This window comes from Clupea harengus, chromosome 13, assembly GCF_900700415.2.
Source record: "Clupea harengus chromosome 13, Ch_v2.0.2, whole genome shotgun sequence".
Taxonomy (NCBI): domain Eukaryota; kingdom Metazoa; phylum Chordata; class Actinopteri; order Clupeiformes; family Clupeidae; genus Clupea; species Clupea harengus.
In genome coordinates, this window is record NC_045164.1 from 8,281,895 (window position 1) to 8,297,830 (window position 15,936).

Below are 15,936 nucleotides of genomic sequence, written 5' to 3' on the forward strand. Positions count from 1 at the left end.
CTTCACCTCTCATTTAAACGTCTGCACTCCACCATAGCTTTCATATATTAGCCATAACATTCCACATATTTCATCCACGAGATGCTCTCCTAAACTGGTAATCTCTAATCCTTGTGCTACTGTAATCCCAGTGCCCTGGAGAGACTGAAGGACCCAGAGCCAAAGCAGATGCCAGGGAACCTGACTGATGTAGCCCAACACCTGGGGAACCTCAAGTTCAACACCTGGGTGAAGATGCAGATGTTTCAGTACAGTGAGTATCCACATGGCTTATCATAAAAAAATTTATAACAATGATGAATATCAATTATTTAACATTTAAATAGATAAAAGATACGCATATACAGTGAATAAATTATGAAATAAATAAAACACACATGATTAGTATTGCTATCATTTTTTAATTATAATTAGTAATTTCATATTTTCATTGGAGAAACGTAAAAAAGATCTATGGAGAAATGCTTGCTTAGGATAACATGTAATTTACTCTCATTCGTTTAGCATGGCTAGTTTTCCAAAGCATCATACAACAAGTGTTATTTCCTTTGTGCTCCCATCGAATGGATCATATCTGTGGAGGCATTTTATAGCCATGTCCAGTCTGATGGATAACATTCTTTGATCTGTTAAGCAGAAATTGTGACTTTACCCCTTCTTCTGGCCAACGACAGTGAGTTATCAACCTTTTATGCACGACTGTGTGTAAATAATTAACCTTAAACATTGAGCCTGAACTTGTCTGTGTCTGGGTCAAATCAAATGTTTTCACAATTTTATGCAGGAAACTATCATCAGGTCAAAATTTGCAATTATACGTTGTATCATGTTGAATTTCAAAGTGAAAAGAGTATTTGTATGATACAATGTAATGTATTTAGTATTGTATATAATAAAATGATGTCCAGAAAGATATGCTAATTATGCAGAGACAGCACAAATGATCGATTGTAAGAATCTTGAAAATCATCATTTTGTCTCCTTTCTCTCTCACTCACTCACTCACTCTCCTTCTCTTTTCTCTTTATCTCTCTCTCTCCCTAAGCCCCTGTGTGCCTAAATCAAAACACAGCTCACCCAGACTCAGGCACTGCCTGACAACCCTGAATGCTTTGTTTACTGGAGAGGGTCCTCATCACTTAGGTGCCAGTATGGTACTCAGACTCCGTTTCGGATGGGCGTGCCGCCGAATAGGACGGATTAATTAGAATTTCTGTTGCCTTTATGGTTCTCCAAAGGCTGGGGGTGCTGAAAACAATTCACCGCCAGAACAGTAGGTGGAGAAGCGGTTTTTTGTCGAAAACACGTTGCTTTGTTGCGTCTTTGTAAATTAGATATCGTCATTGTTTATCTCCCACCTCGCAACACACGTGTGCCCCCCCTACCAGCTGCAACTAGTCAGACGATAAGTGCAGCAGGTGTAGTCACATGATATTAGATTCAAGAGTGTGTCTAATGCTGTATAACCACCTGAAAGGGCAAACTTATCTCTATCATGGTAGGTATTATTTATGGGGAAAATAGTAGCACTCTATAACAAAATTATATGCTTTTCTTATATACAATATTAAAACTATTAAAAAACGATTCCCTGAAATGAATACGTTCTTATTTTCTTTGGTATTTTTGTCATATTCAGATTTGCAATGATGATTGCTGGGTAATATGTATGTTGTGGTCCAATGTCAAGTCTCTATTTTATCATGTGACGAGACGATGGTAGGCTATAGCTAGTTTAGGCACAGCATCTGAACGTCAAGACCGACAAGCTGACAGTGTTGTACAAGTTCACACCTCTCATGAACCAGTTCAAAGTTCAGTTCAAACAAGTAAACATGAATAGTTCACGTTCATAGTTCACCATTTAAATTTTGAACCAGTTCATAGTTCAGTTCAGTTCATAGTTTTAGAGTGGAAAGTGAGAATGAAAGACTTCACTTGTTTTTTATAGAAAACTTTATCCATCACTACCCTTTGCCTTAAACTAAACTTCATGTGTATCAATTACTAAAATAATAATTTTTTTTTTATTATTATTGCAACCACCCTGTCAATTTCCCCCTACCACAGCGTTTCTCGAAGTGTGGGGAGAGCCCAACTGGTGGGTCGCAGAGACGTGACAGGTGGGGGCAAATGGAGATGAGCAGGAGATTTTCCTGTTGCAATGTCTTCCTTTATAGACAGTAACGATAATATACCCCCATCGCACTAAACAACCACACTCAAACAAAGAAATATTGTATTGTTAGAAACAATAGCAGGGCAGAGCACACGGATAATCCATAATCAGCATCTTGGCAAATTGAGAGACATAAAGCATTCCATATTTAAAACATCTTAATAAGTAGTAAAGTCAACTTGTCTGCTTCACATGATGGAGAAGTTAGTTTATTGACACATATTTTAAGGACGGCCACAGCGCTTTAAAACGAAGTGTTTATAAGTTACATTATTCAAAGGTGGAAGGTTGGTCAGTAATCAGTCTAGAGAGATAACTGAACAAAACTCTACTCCCTTGCCTCACGGGTGCAATACCATATGCCGTTTAATCATATTTGATAGAATGAAGGACAAATGAGTTGTGAATAATATCACCGAGTTTGAAAGGTATTGGTCCGGTAATAGCCGCGTGACAGCTGTGTGTTTTAAGCAAGTACAATGTGTGTGCGCCGAGTTGCGTAGAGGCCGAGAGCGGTATTGCAGAAAAATTATAACTCGCAGCATATTGAAAAAAAGAACTCCATTTTTTGGAGCTGTGAACTTAGTTCTAAATTTTGAATTATAAACTATGAACTGAACTAGTTCATTCTAAAATTTGTGAACTATGAACTGAACTAGTTCATGTCGAAAGTGAACTTTCCCAACACTGGAACATGTTTGCTTCATATAATGCAGAAGTTCGTTTTTGAGAGTAAATTAAATCACTTTGTGCACTTAACGTTTTAAAAAAAAAAAAAGAAACTGTCATCTGGAGAGTTTAAAACGACACTTAATGAGGGGAAATGTACTGTATGGAGATATTTCTGTCGGAAGACTTCATAGTCGATGTGGATTCTAATGAGGCTGTTTGATATGTCCAATGTAAGAAGTGTGAAGCTTTAATGAAATATGATTGATGCCATCTTCTTTCTCCACAACAACATGGATTAAACCTCGATGGTTGGACTATGTAGATAGTTTTATAACGAATGTGGCCATGTACTTAAAAAACTGATCTTCAATGGTAAGACTTGTTTTATTCGTGCCTCTTCTGGTGTAGCATATAACGTGAGTTTCATTTAGGCATATACAGATGCCTAGCGTGTGTAATGTGTAGGCCATTTCATTCCGATCTTGCAATGTGAATAATTGTATTTCAATATGCTTATCTCCCTCTTGTGCGCGCTTGTGAGTTTAACGGGGCTTGTTTGTGTGAGCGACTAAATATTTTACTTGCTGTCGGGCGTTTTTTGAGAATAAAATAACTTCACATTTAGGATAACAGCCTTCTTCCTGTTGCGGGAATTTGTTTGTATCCTAGCTGTCACAACGTGATACATCATAAAGCAAGTTTAAAAGAAATGAACTGTATGGAGATAGGCTATTTCTGTCAGATGGCATCATTGTCGATGCAGATTCTAATGAGGCTGTTGGATATGTCTCATGATATGATATGATATGAATGAATATGTCCAAAGGTTGTTTGGACAAAATATTTTAATTGCCGTCTGCTCCTTCCGGGCTCTGGCACCTACTCTGTCAGATGCTGGCGCTCATGTGGGTTTTAAATATGGCGGTATTGTGATATATAGGGAATGAAACAGGAAACAGTCGCAGTCTTTAGTGTCCAGCTCTACCACTGCAGAATTGGCAGTCATTCGCGCATCTCTGTAATCTTTTAGCGATGTGTTATAGAGGTGAGGATATTTCCGGACCTCTTCCGCAATGCGCTCTTCGATGTTCGTGATCATAGACATATATATGTCTATGTTCGTGATCTCCATCTTCTTAAGTTTTTTTGTGGATTTTAAACATGGCGGTATTGTGATATATAGGGAATGAAACAGGAAACGCGGGGTCCAGAAATGTGAGATTCCGGAAATGATGTCGTTTGGAAATTATGTCGTAGCGGACCAATCACGGCCAAGGGGTATCCGTCGCTGTACAGCACGGCATGACGGCATGACGGACCGACAGGAATTTCAACGGTGCACGGGAGAGCTCTCCGAGGGCCCCGGAGACGACGGAGAGGGCGTTCCAGGGCGTTCCATCTATGTGTTGGCCCTTCCCATGTGTCCGAAATCGTGAAGTACGGAGTACCATATAACGGCCCTTAGGACTGTGATGCTCATTGTTTGTCCTCCCACGATGAAGCATCGCCCCCCCCCCCCCCATCCACACCTTTAAGGACGTGGTGGAAGGGATAGTGTACTCCTACTCACCATGTTTGAACACTGATTTTAAAAGCCCCGAAGATCTGCCCAGAGAGTGTGCCTGTGTCTAGAACCCCTGCCCAGCTACACATTTGCATATTTTCGGGCAATGAAAAGTATAAACAAATGCATGAAAAACACCTCAAAGAATTAGGAGATATTATTGTCTTGTACTTTTGAAATTACATTGTTATTGTAGGTCTAGACTCTTGAGTGCCACAATCTTTCCATTGGCACTCCTTCATTAAATATTTTGTCAACAACCCTTTTGCCAACAGAACAGCACTGAGTCTTTCTCTTGTAATGTGCTGTAAGACTTGTACAGACTTTACTAGACTTGCCCGGCATTACAGTGAGTCAAAGGTAATTTGGCCACAATACATACAAACATAGACCCACTGGTATTAGTATTAAGCTGCATTGTTCCAACAGGTTCAGACACATTCCTAATCCAATCTGCTTTTCACACTATGCTACAACTTATGTCAACAATGTAGTTCCAGAATGTTCTAATTTATATGATTCCCATCAAAGAAAACAGGATTCACTGTTTCAATGTCACACGGAACAAGGTTGCAACCAACAGCTCAGATTTCACCGCCCACTAAATGAGGAAGAGAGACTACGCAAATCAGGAAGTCTAGCAAAAACCACTGCAGGGGACCATAAGCTAAACCTCTTCTTGTCCGTGGCGTGACTATATCCAGCTCCTCGATCTCTCGTCTGCGTATTGTTTTTCAAAGCTCAGAGATGGCTTTCAGCACCTCGTCTCTGGAGGACGACCTGCAGTGCCCAGTGTGCTGTGAGGTCTTCACCGACCCGGTGGTACTGGACTGCAGCCACAGCTTCTGCCGGTTCTGCCTGGATGCATACTGGAAGGACCAGCCCAACAGGCCGTGTCCTGTCTGCCGACGGCACTTCCCTGGGAGGACCCCTCCAGCAAACCTGGCCCTCAGGAACATCGTGGAGGTCTACAACAGGGAGAAGGAGAGGGCAGGATGCAAACAGAGCGAGAGAGGAAATACGAAAGTGAGAGGAGGAGGAGGATGTGAAGAACGAGGGAGGACAGAGAAAGGAGAGGAAGAGCAGGAAAGGGGTTGCTGCAGCCTGCATGGGGAGAGGCTGCTCCTGTACTGTGAGGTGGATCAGGAGCCCATCTGTGTGGTGTGCCAGGTGGCAAAGAAACACAGCGGGCACCGCGTGAGCCCTGCGGAGGAGGCCGCCCAGAAGCTGAGGGTAAGGGGGAAGATCGGAGCCAGGCTGGGGCCAGAGCCAGTCTAGCATCAGCTGCTATGAAGGCCAAACAATTCAGAAACAAATTATACTTGATACGATACGATAGCCTCCAGAGACATGCATGGTTTTATAGAAAGTCAAAGTCTACCACATGTAAAGGGATAAATAATGATTTAATGACACAAACCAGTGGCTAAAACAACTTTGTGTGGCATGTCTGACATTGAAAGTAAATATACACCTTTATCATCTTGCCATACACCTTGATCCATCTATAAACAGACTTTTACGTGTTTTATTATGTGTGATAATATATTTTCTGATGTGCCCTCGCTCCCCCTCTCCTGTTCTCTCTCCCTTACTTTCTGCCTCCTACTCTACCGCCCATTTGTTGTGGTTCCTTTCTTTCTTTCTTTCATTCTTTCTGTCAGGAGGAAGTCAGAGCCTTCCTTAGTCCGCTCCGCGCCAGACTGGAGACATTCAGCAGAGTGAAGCAGGAATGCGTCAGAACGGCTCAGTACATAGAGGTGGAGTGCAGAAACACACACACACACACACACACAAATGAAAGTAAATCTGCACCGTGAATCATTTCCTCTACGACAGTGGTTCCCAAACTTTTTACAGTTCCGTACCCCTTCAGACATTCAATCTCTAGCTACGTACAAGTTTACATTTATTTATTTTTTCACCCTGAGGTAGATTGATGGCTTAAAATGAGTGAATAATATGTGCCACAAGTGACCCAAACCTTCTAAGGTTGTTGTTTGCCAGCCATCAACAGAACAGAAGACTTGAAAAACATTATTTGCTGGCGATTGGGAAGATGAGCGAATCAATTTTACAGGCTGTAGTGGAGGTGTGTGTGTCAACCGTTGAACAGGGGGGCGTGGCCGGAGCGGAGTTCAGCACAGACATGACATTTCTCAGTGGTTTTGTTCTTTAATTAATGCTTGTTCATCGTTGCGATCGTTGTTGTGTTTATTAGAAAGAGATACAGCATTGCAGGGCAAAATACAGGGGAATTTGGGCGATTTGATGCACAAAATGATGTTTCCGTCTGAAGTTGCAATTCTGTTTCAAAGGGTACATTACGCGAATTCCGTCTGTTTTCCGTTATCGCGGAAATTTCCTCCCCGCACCCCCTGAACCACTTTGCGTACCCAGTTTGGGAACCAAGGCTCTAGGACAGCTACTTGTCTTTGTGTAAAAAAAACTCAAATCAACACACCCAGAGCTTTTTCCCATAGGCCACCTTGTCTATAAAGAGCACTATGGGAAACTGTTTTCAATTACATAGACAGGAAATTCTACAGGTTTACAAGCACTGCTTGCCTTGACAAAGACTGTGTGTTTAGAGTCACTATTTTTCAAATTTCAGTTCATGTTCTTTTTAGGCTGCCATTAGTACATCTGTGGAGTACAGGCACAATGGATTATTGAAAGAGCTGCATTTGAGATATGGAGAGTAATCAAGTTGTGAAACAATATGATGGCTTAGGAGAGAGACTCCCCTTAGGAGTTTGAGATATCGCACCACTAATTCATTTTGATGTGCAGCAAACAAGGACCAGAGGGTACACCTAGAACGCAGGAACACTGAGAATAAGTTGAACCGACACAGCAGAACATACAGGCACACTGTCAGCTAAGAGAATGCATAGACCACAGAATACTTAGAACGTAGAACATGAAGCACAGAAAATGAATGAAACCCATTTTTTCTCTCTCCCTACCTTGTAGACACAGGAAAGTAAGACCCGGGCTCAAATAGCACAGGCCTTTGAGGAGTTACATCACTTCCTGCGCCTGGAGGAAAATGCCAGGATTGGCCAGCTGGAGGAGGAGGCGGAGCTGAAGAACATGATCATGACGGAGAAGGTGAAGAACCTGACCAGGAAGACAGAGGCACTGAGAAACACCATCAGTCAGGTGGAGAGAGAGCTGGAGGCCAGGGACTCCATCTTCCTCCAGGTAAACAAGAAGATATTTACAGGTGCATGCATGGCGGGTGTCTGGGCTAGTCTCAAGCATGCTCTTTGATGCATTGCAAACCAACAAGCGACCACACTACAAGCTAATAGTAGCTTAAAACAAGCATCAGGAAAACATGCCGCAAAGTATCTGAAGGATTTAATAGACAGAATACACACACCAACAGATTGCTCTCAAACCTACATAAGATGTATTGATGAACAAAAAGCAGCTGTGGTTTAGAGACACAGAAAATGCACATTTATGTGATATGTGCACCCCTGTCTCTGCAAAAGACATGACTGATGTTGAGTGTGTGGTAATGTAATGATAACAGACATCTCTTTATATCAATATATCTGTGTTCTTGTCTGGCTTGTTCAACACAATTTTCTCACAATTCCACTGCTTTCATTCCCATGTCTGATCTGTGCAATTACTGTTAGTGATCCTCCACTGCTGTTGAGCAATCACACTTAGCATTTTCCTGCCGAAATGCATCTCTAGTTTACTTTTCTCTTTTTATCTGAAGCACCTGAACACTTCACAAATAAACTAAAGAGCTTGTTCGTCATGGTAACTAGTAAAAAAAAAAAAAAGGTTCAACAATTGCGTAACCCAAGCTGAAGGTCAAAGCACTCTCCCACATTGCCGAGTCATGTTTAAGTACAGTTTTTGTGACTCAGCGGTTTATTCTTGCAGGTCATTTGTGTGCCACATGCTACGTGTTCTTTGTCTAAATGACTCAAGTTTGTTCAGAAACACCTGTGAGGTAATGCTTTTAGTGTTTACTGATGTATGACTCTTTTCTTTCCTGTAGGCCTACAGCAAACACAAAGAAAGGTACAGTAACTGCTGTTGTGTTTATTTTCAACTGTCCTGTCCTTCGTGTTCTCAGTGTGTGTGTGTGTGTGTGTGTGTGTGTGTGTGTGTGTGTGTGTGTGTGTGTGTTAAAGCAGCAGTAAGGAGATTTGGTCTAAAACCAGCCGGCTAACTGTACCTAAAAGACATGCAAAACTTTGCAAATGCCACCAACAGCCCAATTGGCATTGATAAAAGCTTGCTATCAGGAGTCTTTTGTCAATATAGTTGGCAATGTAGTGCTGTGGAGGTTTTTCTTTCTTTTTGCGGGGTGTCTGGGCCCAGAACACAGAACCACATAGTGCATATCCTGGGTGTCTTGTGGGAATGAGTCATGTTTATTGCGTGGTGTTCAATTCTATGCTTCTATCCTTCTAACATTCCTTCATTCCAACATTTGTTTACATGGTAGCTTGCTTTCATGAACAGTCATTTAAAAAACGAAGTACTTACTTATCATTCTCCTCGTTGGAGTCACAACTGTCAGCTTGTATCTCTGTGAAATTCAATGTATTCATTGATTGCATAAAGCAGTTGAGCTAGTGTCTCCATGATATTGACATCCTTATTGTTAAATTGTTCTAACGTACTACATTATATACTAATATACATTTAATATTTATTACATATTGTAATATATTGCATGCTGCAGTTTATTACATAGTATGCTATTTCCTGTAATTACTACAAGACTGTCCCTGACAGACGATTTGTTAAGGCAACTTTAAAGAGTTTTCCGACTAATAGTAGATTTGACCATTTAGTCTTGGACATTCATGCTTCTGGTTTCTTTCTTTGAAGATCATGTGAATATCTCCCTTTTTCAGCCTCAGAGAGAAGCTGTCAGGGCCAGACCCGACTCTGGTGACAGGTGCTCTGATCGACGTGGTGTTTCACCTGGGCAACCTCAAGTTTAAAGTGTGGGAGAAGATGAAGGAGAATGTGGAGTTCTGTGAGTGGCCGGACAAAGCCAACACCTCAGCATTCACGCTTACACAACACATCACCGACGCAGATTATTAGTCGTTTTTGGTGTGAGGTGTAACCTCTGTAAAAGTACAGAGTTTACAGTCCCATTAATTTTCTTTCTCTGTGTTGAATACTTACGCTGTTCACACCTTATGGTATTAACCATAGACCCCTCTAAGTTGTCTATAATTCTCCTTGGAATCAACATGTATATCTATATATAAAGTATTTCATTCAGGCAACATTAACTTTGGGGGCATTTATTAGCTATTGTACGGTACTTAATCAGTGAGCTGGGGTCATCTGTCAATCAACTCTGATGCCCCTCCCAGGTCCATTGATCCTTGATCCCAACACTGCCGCCCCGTGCCTCGCCCTCTCCGACGACCTGACCAGCGTCCGTGACGTGGGTCACCAGCCGGACGTCCCCGCAAACCCTGAGCGCTTCGACCAGTGTGTGTGTGTACTGGGGGCAGAGCCTCTGGGCCCTGGCACACACATCTGGGAAGTGGAGGTTGGAGGGAGGGAGAAGTGGGACATTGGGGTGGTGCAGGAGTCCTCCAGCAGGATGGGGGTGCTGCAGGTACAACCCGCCAATGGCTACTGGGTGCTGGCACTCCGAGAGGGAGGCAAGTACAGCGTCTCCAGCAGGCACGCCAGGGAGTTGAGTCTGAAGAGGAGGCTCAGCCGTGTCCGTGTTATACTGGACTACAAGCAGGGGGAGCTGTCTTTCTACAACGCTGCAGACAAGGCCCTCATATACACTTTCAGGGACAGCTTCACTGAGAAACTGCTGCCGTTCTTTGCACCTGGCATGACAAATGGGACCAGCGGTTGTAAGACAATAAAGGTCTCCCCGGCAACCATTACAGTGACTGTAGATCCCTGATTTAAACTTTTTTGATATATATATATTTTTAAATCAGTGCCATGAGGGGTGAAATAATTGTTGTATGTTAATGTTAGAAAGGAGACAAACTCAACTGCCTATTGTCAAGTGTGTATATTTCTCTGTTAACTATTACTTAATTAATCGCAATTTTTTATCTATTCTAAATGTCCCTTCATTTATTCATTTTTTCCATAATTTTATTTTTATTTTAATGCCCTTATCAACATGAAAAATTGGCTTGAATTGGCAACATGGATTGGCTTGCTTTATGCAAATGTTTTATTTAATTGAAAACCAACATTACCAAACAGGGCGGTACAAAATAAAATGATAAAGTGCACATTTCAGGTAAACAATGACTCAGCCTATAGTGCAGTTAAACCATGGCTTAATATTTTCTTTTTTTCAAGTTTGCTGGGAACATAGCAGTCAGGCCTCTTATTTCAAGAAACAATGAACCGTAACAGTTAGGTTACCAATACAAGGTAAGCCTACTACTTCTTTGCTTTCAGCCAGCTGCCTGTTGACATTTTCAGACAACAGTGAAGCTCGCTTCTTTTGCACAACACTACTTTTAAAAGTAAACTTTCCATTCAGAAGCTTTTTATCATCCATTTCGCCGTATCGCGCTCACCATTCACTCAAACCGTAACATGAGCCTACTACACAGTACACAGTGCGAGGCCAAAAAGAACGTTAATCTAAAAAAATAAATAAAAAAAAAGATCTCGCGTTAATCTCGCGATAAAAAAATGACGGCGTTAAAATGGGTTTGCGTTAACGCCGTTAATAACGCGTTTAACTGACAGCAATAGTATTACTATAACATTTTTTGCAATGTCTGGGAAGGGAACATTATCATTGCCACTCTGTCAGAAGTTCTTTTCTTTTTCTCTTGCTTCCTGTCACAACCTCTGCTGCACGCTCCTCTGTTCCTGTTCTTGCTCCATATGCTACTCCAGTCCGTTCATCCTCTCCTGTGTTTAGTATTTCCCTCACACCTTAGTTTTCCCTCCATGTTTGGTTCTCACCTGTAGCCAATGTGTTAAGTGAGTTTAGTTCTCACCTGTAGCCAATGTGTTAATTTAGTTTAGTTCTCACCTGTAGCCAATGTATTCATTGAGCTCCTATGTAAGCCTTGGGCTTTTCCTTTGTCTTTGTGTGTAATTGTTTGTGATCAGCAAGACGTACTGTGTTCTCCAGTCCTGTGAACTTTGCCTTGTTTGCCCATCGTGGCACTTTGATTTATCTCAGTAAAAGGGGCCTTGAGCGTTTGCATCCTATTTCTTGTTTCAAGTCTCCAGTTTGTGACACTTCCTCCCTTTCTTTCCTATAAACCAGGTTGGCCTTGAACCTTGAATTTGTTTTCCCAAAGAATATTTAACATCTAATGTCTTAAAGTTTTTTTTCCTCATGATATGTGTGGCTCCTTACTACTGTGACAGTTTTTCTTAGTCTGAAGAGGTTAGTGCCAAAATTAAAGTGATCTCTATAACATGTGTCTATTACATATGCTTGTGTGACATGCCACACACTGTGTAAATGCGTTCATTTAATTTCATTTTACCGCTAACTTGCGATAAAAACGGACAGATTTCTAGATTTTTTCTATTAACTTAGTGTTGCCATGACGCAGCAGTTTCAAATAGTGCAGCCTAACCCACTGTGGAAAGATGCCAGATTCCACCTCTTATCATTTCAGCCCCCAAATCCTCTGTTGAACAGAAACACACATTAACCTCATCTTACCTTTTGTCAGCTGTTATCTACACTCTGACATTGTGTCCACAACAACCCTCCCCCCTTTTTTTCTTTCTTTCTTACGTGTATAAAAGAGACAGAGTTTGGGTCTGTGTTCACATTCAGCCCACAGCTCTTCACTCATACAGACAACATGAAGGCCTGCCTGATCCTGCTCATCCTGCTGCCTCTGTGCCTGGGTATGTCTCTGTCTCTGATTTTACACACACATTCATTTGCACACACACACACACACACACACACACACACACACACACACACACACACACACACACACACACACACACACACACACACACACACACACACACACCATAGACTTCTTAATTAAACCCACCCAACACATAAATACAAGCTCTTCTTGACTGAACCGCTTTCAGACGCACACACGCTTTCTTGAACTCAAAACCAATACACTGAACACACACTGTTAGCGTTGTAGCCCTTGACACACTTCAAATCCAACACATACACACGTTCCTAAGATGTGGTGGAAGACGGTGAAGTGTGTATGTGTGTGTGTGTGTGTGTGTGTGTGTGTGTGTGTCTGTGTGCATTAGTCAGATTTGATAAGGTCAGACGACCCAGCAGAGTGGATTGATGGGTTAGTTTAAAGGCGGACAGAAGTCGCGTCACGAGTCATCTTGAAGTAAATAGATTGTCTCGGTTGTGGACGTGGAGGTCATCCTCTGAGACCATTGTGACGGGGGAGAGTTCGCTGTCGACTGTCAGCCGCTGACACTTGTTTTGCAGTCATGTCTAGGCGGTGACTTTGACAATGTTCCAGCGCCAGTCAAGCTTTGAACTTTAAAAAAAACTCTCTCAAGCTCTCTCTGTTCTTTTCTTTTCGTTCTCTCCCCCACTCACTGTCTGGATTGGAACGGCATCTCCGTGGCAGTGCTGTCAATCCACCTCCTGTCACATAGAGAAGATGTCTACTGCAGTACACGGTCATTTCTTCCCTCTTATTTGACAGGCGAAACAATGAGACTGTGGTGTCTTTTTTGGGGGCCATTCAAAGCCCACAGCACATCTCTCTTTCAGCAAATCAATGTTTTCTTTTTCCCCACAGTAGATTTAAAGGTCAGCGGAGCGATACAAAAGTAAATAACTGTCCTGTGTGTCTGCTGGACTCCCCTATGGTGCAATGACAGATTGACAAACACACTTTGAACACCGTGTTCAGGGACATTGACAAACAGTTGTTATGGCTTGAGGAGCTTACAGCACATTGAACAAATACTATAGGATGGAGGTTGAGTTTTATAAAGCAATTTAACCAATCAGAATATCTGTAAGCAAAGGGATATCCAGATTTGGGATTGTTATTATTCACGTACGAATAGTGAAAGAATGCGTGCTTCTTGCTTCGGCGATTACGACACTGTTTAACCTCTCTTCTCTGATCCCCCAGGCGACTTTCAGATCCGCTGCAAAGGGGAGGACTTTCTGATGGTGAGGGATATGGTGCTTCAGTGTTCCAGCAAGACCCAACAGGCCTGCTACACCAGGAGTAAGTCACTATGCACCAGAACACAACTCACCCACCTTATAATACACAACAGGCTTTAAAGGGTCAGATCACAACTCAACCACCTAATACACAACAGGCTTTAGAGGGTCAGAGCACAACTCACCCACCTTATAATACACAACAGGCTTTAAAGGGTCAGATCTCAACTCACCCACCTAATACACAACAGGCTTTAGAGGGTCAGATCTCAACTCACCCACCTAATACACAACAGGCTTTAGAGGTCAGATCACAGCAGGGTGTATAGATTAGTTTGTGTCAGATTTACTAGGCAGAACAGATAACATGTTACAGCTCACGTCAGTAAACTAAAGAAGGTAAAAATCATCCAAAGCCACATCGACAATACTGGGGAGAAAACACTCACACACACACACAAAATCACAACGCACAGAAATGGAATAGAATTATGGATAAATTAATTACATTACATAAATGCACGCAAACTAAACTACATCCTATATTATAGAACTATTTAATCTAACATGTCTGATGTTTGTCTAAACAAGCACAAAGCTACCATTTGTATTATACATTACTATTATAGTACCAGTACCAAAGACTAGATAGATTTAAGATAGACAATCTTCTGACATTGTTATTAATCTTTCTCTCTCTCTCACTTTATCTGCTTCTGTCTTTTTCTCTCGGTGTGTGCTTTTCTTCCATCCACCTACAGAGACAGGGGAAAAGGGATGCACCCGTCTGGAGATGTGCAAGAGACCCGGCTGGACTTGCTGTCATGAGGACCTGTGCAATGCCTAACTCCTCCACCAGGGGTCACAACAGCATCAGTCCGCTACGCATGGCAGCATAGACCAGTCCTTTTTAGTCTGTCCAATGGCTGCTGCCCAGTAGGGTGACCAGGTGTCCTGCTTTGCGTTATCCCACACATAATACTCATCGCACGTTTGGTCTGTTTGCATCGGGTCACCCTACTGCCTACAGACCACAGCTCATTAGCCTTATGGAGATGAATGCAGTTACTGTTCCTTCCTAGTTCTCTTTGTACTGTTTGTTGAAAGAATATAAACATATGTGAAACAAGCTGGAATCCTTACTGTGCATTCTGTGTGTGTGATGATGCTGAGTGTATTTCACTGGGCTGCGTTGGGGATTGGAGGCTGAGTTTTCCTTCCCTGCTGTGCTCAGGATTCTGTTATGCGCCAAGGTCTCTATTGCTGGATGAAGTCTGTTAGTACATCAAGAATGGCACTATCAGCCAACTGCTGTGTCATGATTGTTAAGGCGGTGTGTGTGTGTGTGTTTGCTACAGAGCCGGCAAAGTTAGCAGACAGCTCAATACACTGGTGCAACTGACCTGGCACACACACACACAAACACTAATTTTGTTCTGCCCGAAAGTTACATCTCCAGAACATTCTGTGTGTGTGTGAGTGTTTGAGGAATGGATTTCTGAAACACTCTGTGGTGCCGAGTCAGCAGCACATCTCTTTGCCAGCAGCTCCCAAAATGCACCTGTGCAGTCAGTGACCTCAAGTCCAGGTTGAGAAAGAGGCAGACACACTGCCAGAGAAATTCAGATAAACACACATTAACTCACAACAGATAAACGCACACAGAGAGAAAGACAGACAGACAAAGTGTGTGAAAGACAGACAAACAGAAAGAGAAATACAGCACTAACAGGGTATTTAAAGCATCGCCTCCTGAAGATGAGCAGTACTGCATGATTTGGTCTCTCCCCATTCAACTTATCATCTCCAGTCAATTGTAGAAGCCCTTGCAAATGCAGGTGACTTCAGCAGTGATTAAGGCTCAACTCATGGGGTTAGGTGGTCTGATTTTGGTACCTTGATACTTCATCCCAGTCATTCTCCTTAATATTGCACTCCATGCCTTGTAATTTATTGTGATTTAATGTTTAATAATCCAACTCGTTATTGTGGAAACTCGTAAAATAAGCAGAAAATTGCAGTTTTCACAAAAACGCACACCAACTTGGCATTGCTTAGAAACCATAGTTTTAAAAACCAAGCAGAATTGCACATTACACAGGGTTAGTCCATAATATAACAAATAACAAATCATCCGTATCACTCAAGCCTGATGTTGATTTAGGTTGGGATGTCATTTCAAGAACCTCAGAGAGAAAAAAGTGTTTAAATCTGTGACTTTCCAAAAACAAATGAATTCCCACCATTGCTCCTCAAAGATACGGAAATGTATGTGATGAAAGGAAAGGGCACGAGACAGGCATCTTTTTTTTTCATCTTTATTTTTATATTTTAAAATCTTCAGTATTTTTCTGCCCTTCGACAGGAATGCATGAGAGA

General features: G+C 42.1%; 2 protein-coding genes across 2 annotated transcripts; both read left to right on the plus strand.

The window, feature by feature from the left end:
• Positions 1-5,076: 5,076 nt before the first annotated feature.
• LOC105900036 (nuclear factor 7, brain-like) lies at positions 5,077-10,681 on the plus strand. The gene is made up of 6 exons (XM_031579414.2): positions 5,077-5,648; positions 6,080-6,175; positions 7,392-7,622; positions 8,443-8,465; positions 9,311-9,435; positions 9,785-10,681. Exons 1-6 carry the CDS (start codon positions 5,163-5,165, stop codon positions 10,339-10,341), a joined length of 1,518 nt encoding a protein of 505 aa, XP_031435274.1. The 5' UTR covers positions 5,077-5,162; the 3' UTR covers positions 10,342-10,681.
• Positions 10,682-12,128: 1,447 nt separating this feature from the next.
• On the plus strand, positions 12,129-14,686 carry wu:fj16a03 (uncharacterized protein LOC335475 homolog). Its single transcript, XM_042709527.1, has 3 exons — positions 12,129-12,284; positions 13,520-13,618; positions 14,319-14,686. The coding sequence occupies exons 1-3, from the start codon at positions 12,239-12,241 to the stop codon at positions 14,402-14,404; spliced, it is 231 nt and encodes a 76-aa protein (XP_042565461.1). The 5' UTR covers positions 12,129-12,238; the 3' UTR covers positions 14,405-14,686.
• The last annotated feature ends 1,250 nt before the right edge of the window (positions 14,687-15,936 follow it).

Bases quoted from the DNA above. Each gene is read 5' to 3' on its own strand.
- wu:fj16a03 (XM_042709527.1), top strand. From the start codon at position 12,239: ATGAAGGCCTGCCTGATCCTGCTCATCCTGCTGCCTCTGTGCCTGG. The intron at 12,285-13,519 runs GTATGTCTCTGT...CTGATCCCCCAG, and splicing joins CCTGCTGCCTCTGTGCCTGG to GCGACTTTCAGATCCGCTGC. The intron at 13,619-14,318 runs GTAAGTCACTAT...ATCCACCTACAG, and splicing joins ACAGGCCTGCTACACCAGGA to AGACAGGGGAAAAGGGATGC.
- LOC105900036 (XM_031579414.2), top strand. From the start codon at position 5,163: ATGGCTTTCAGCACCTCGTCTCTGGAGGACGACCTGCAGTGCCCAGTG. The intron at 6,176-7,391 runs GTGGAGTGCAGA...CCTACCTTGTAG, and splicing joins GAACGGCTCAGTACATAGAG to ACACAGGAAAGTAAGACCCG. The intron at 7,623-8,442 runs GTAAACAAGAAG...TCTTTCCTGTAG, and splicing joins GGGACTCCATCTTCCTCCAG to GCCTACAGCAAACACAAAGA.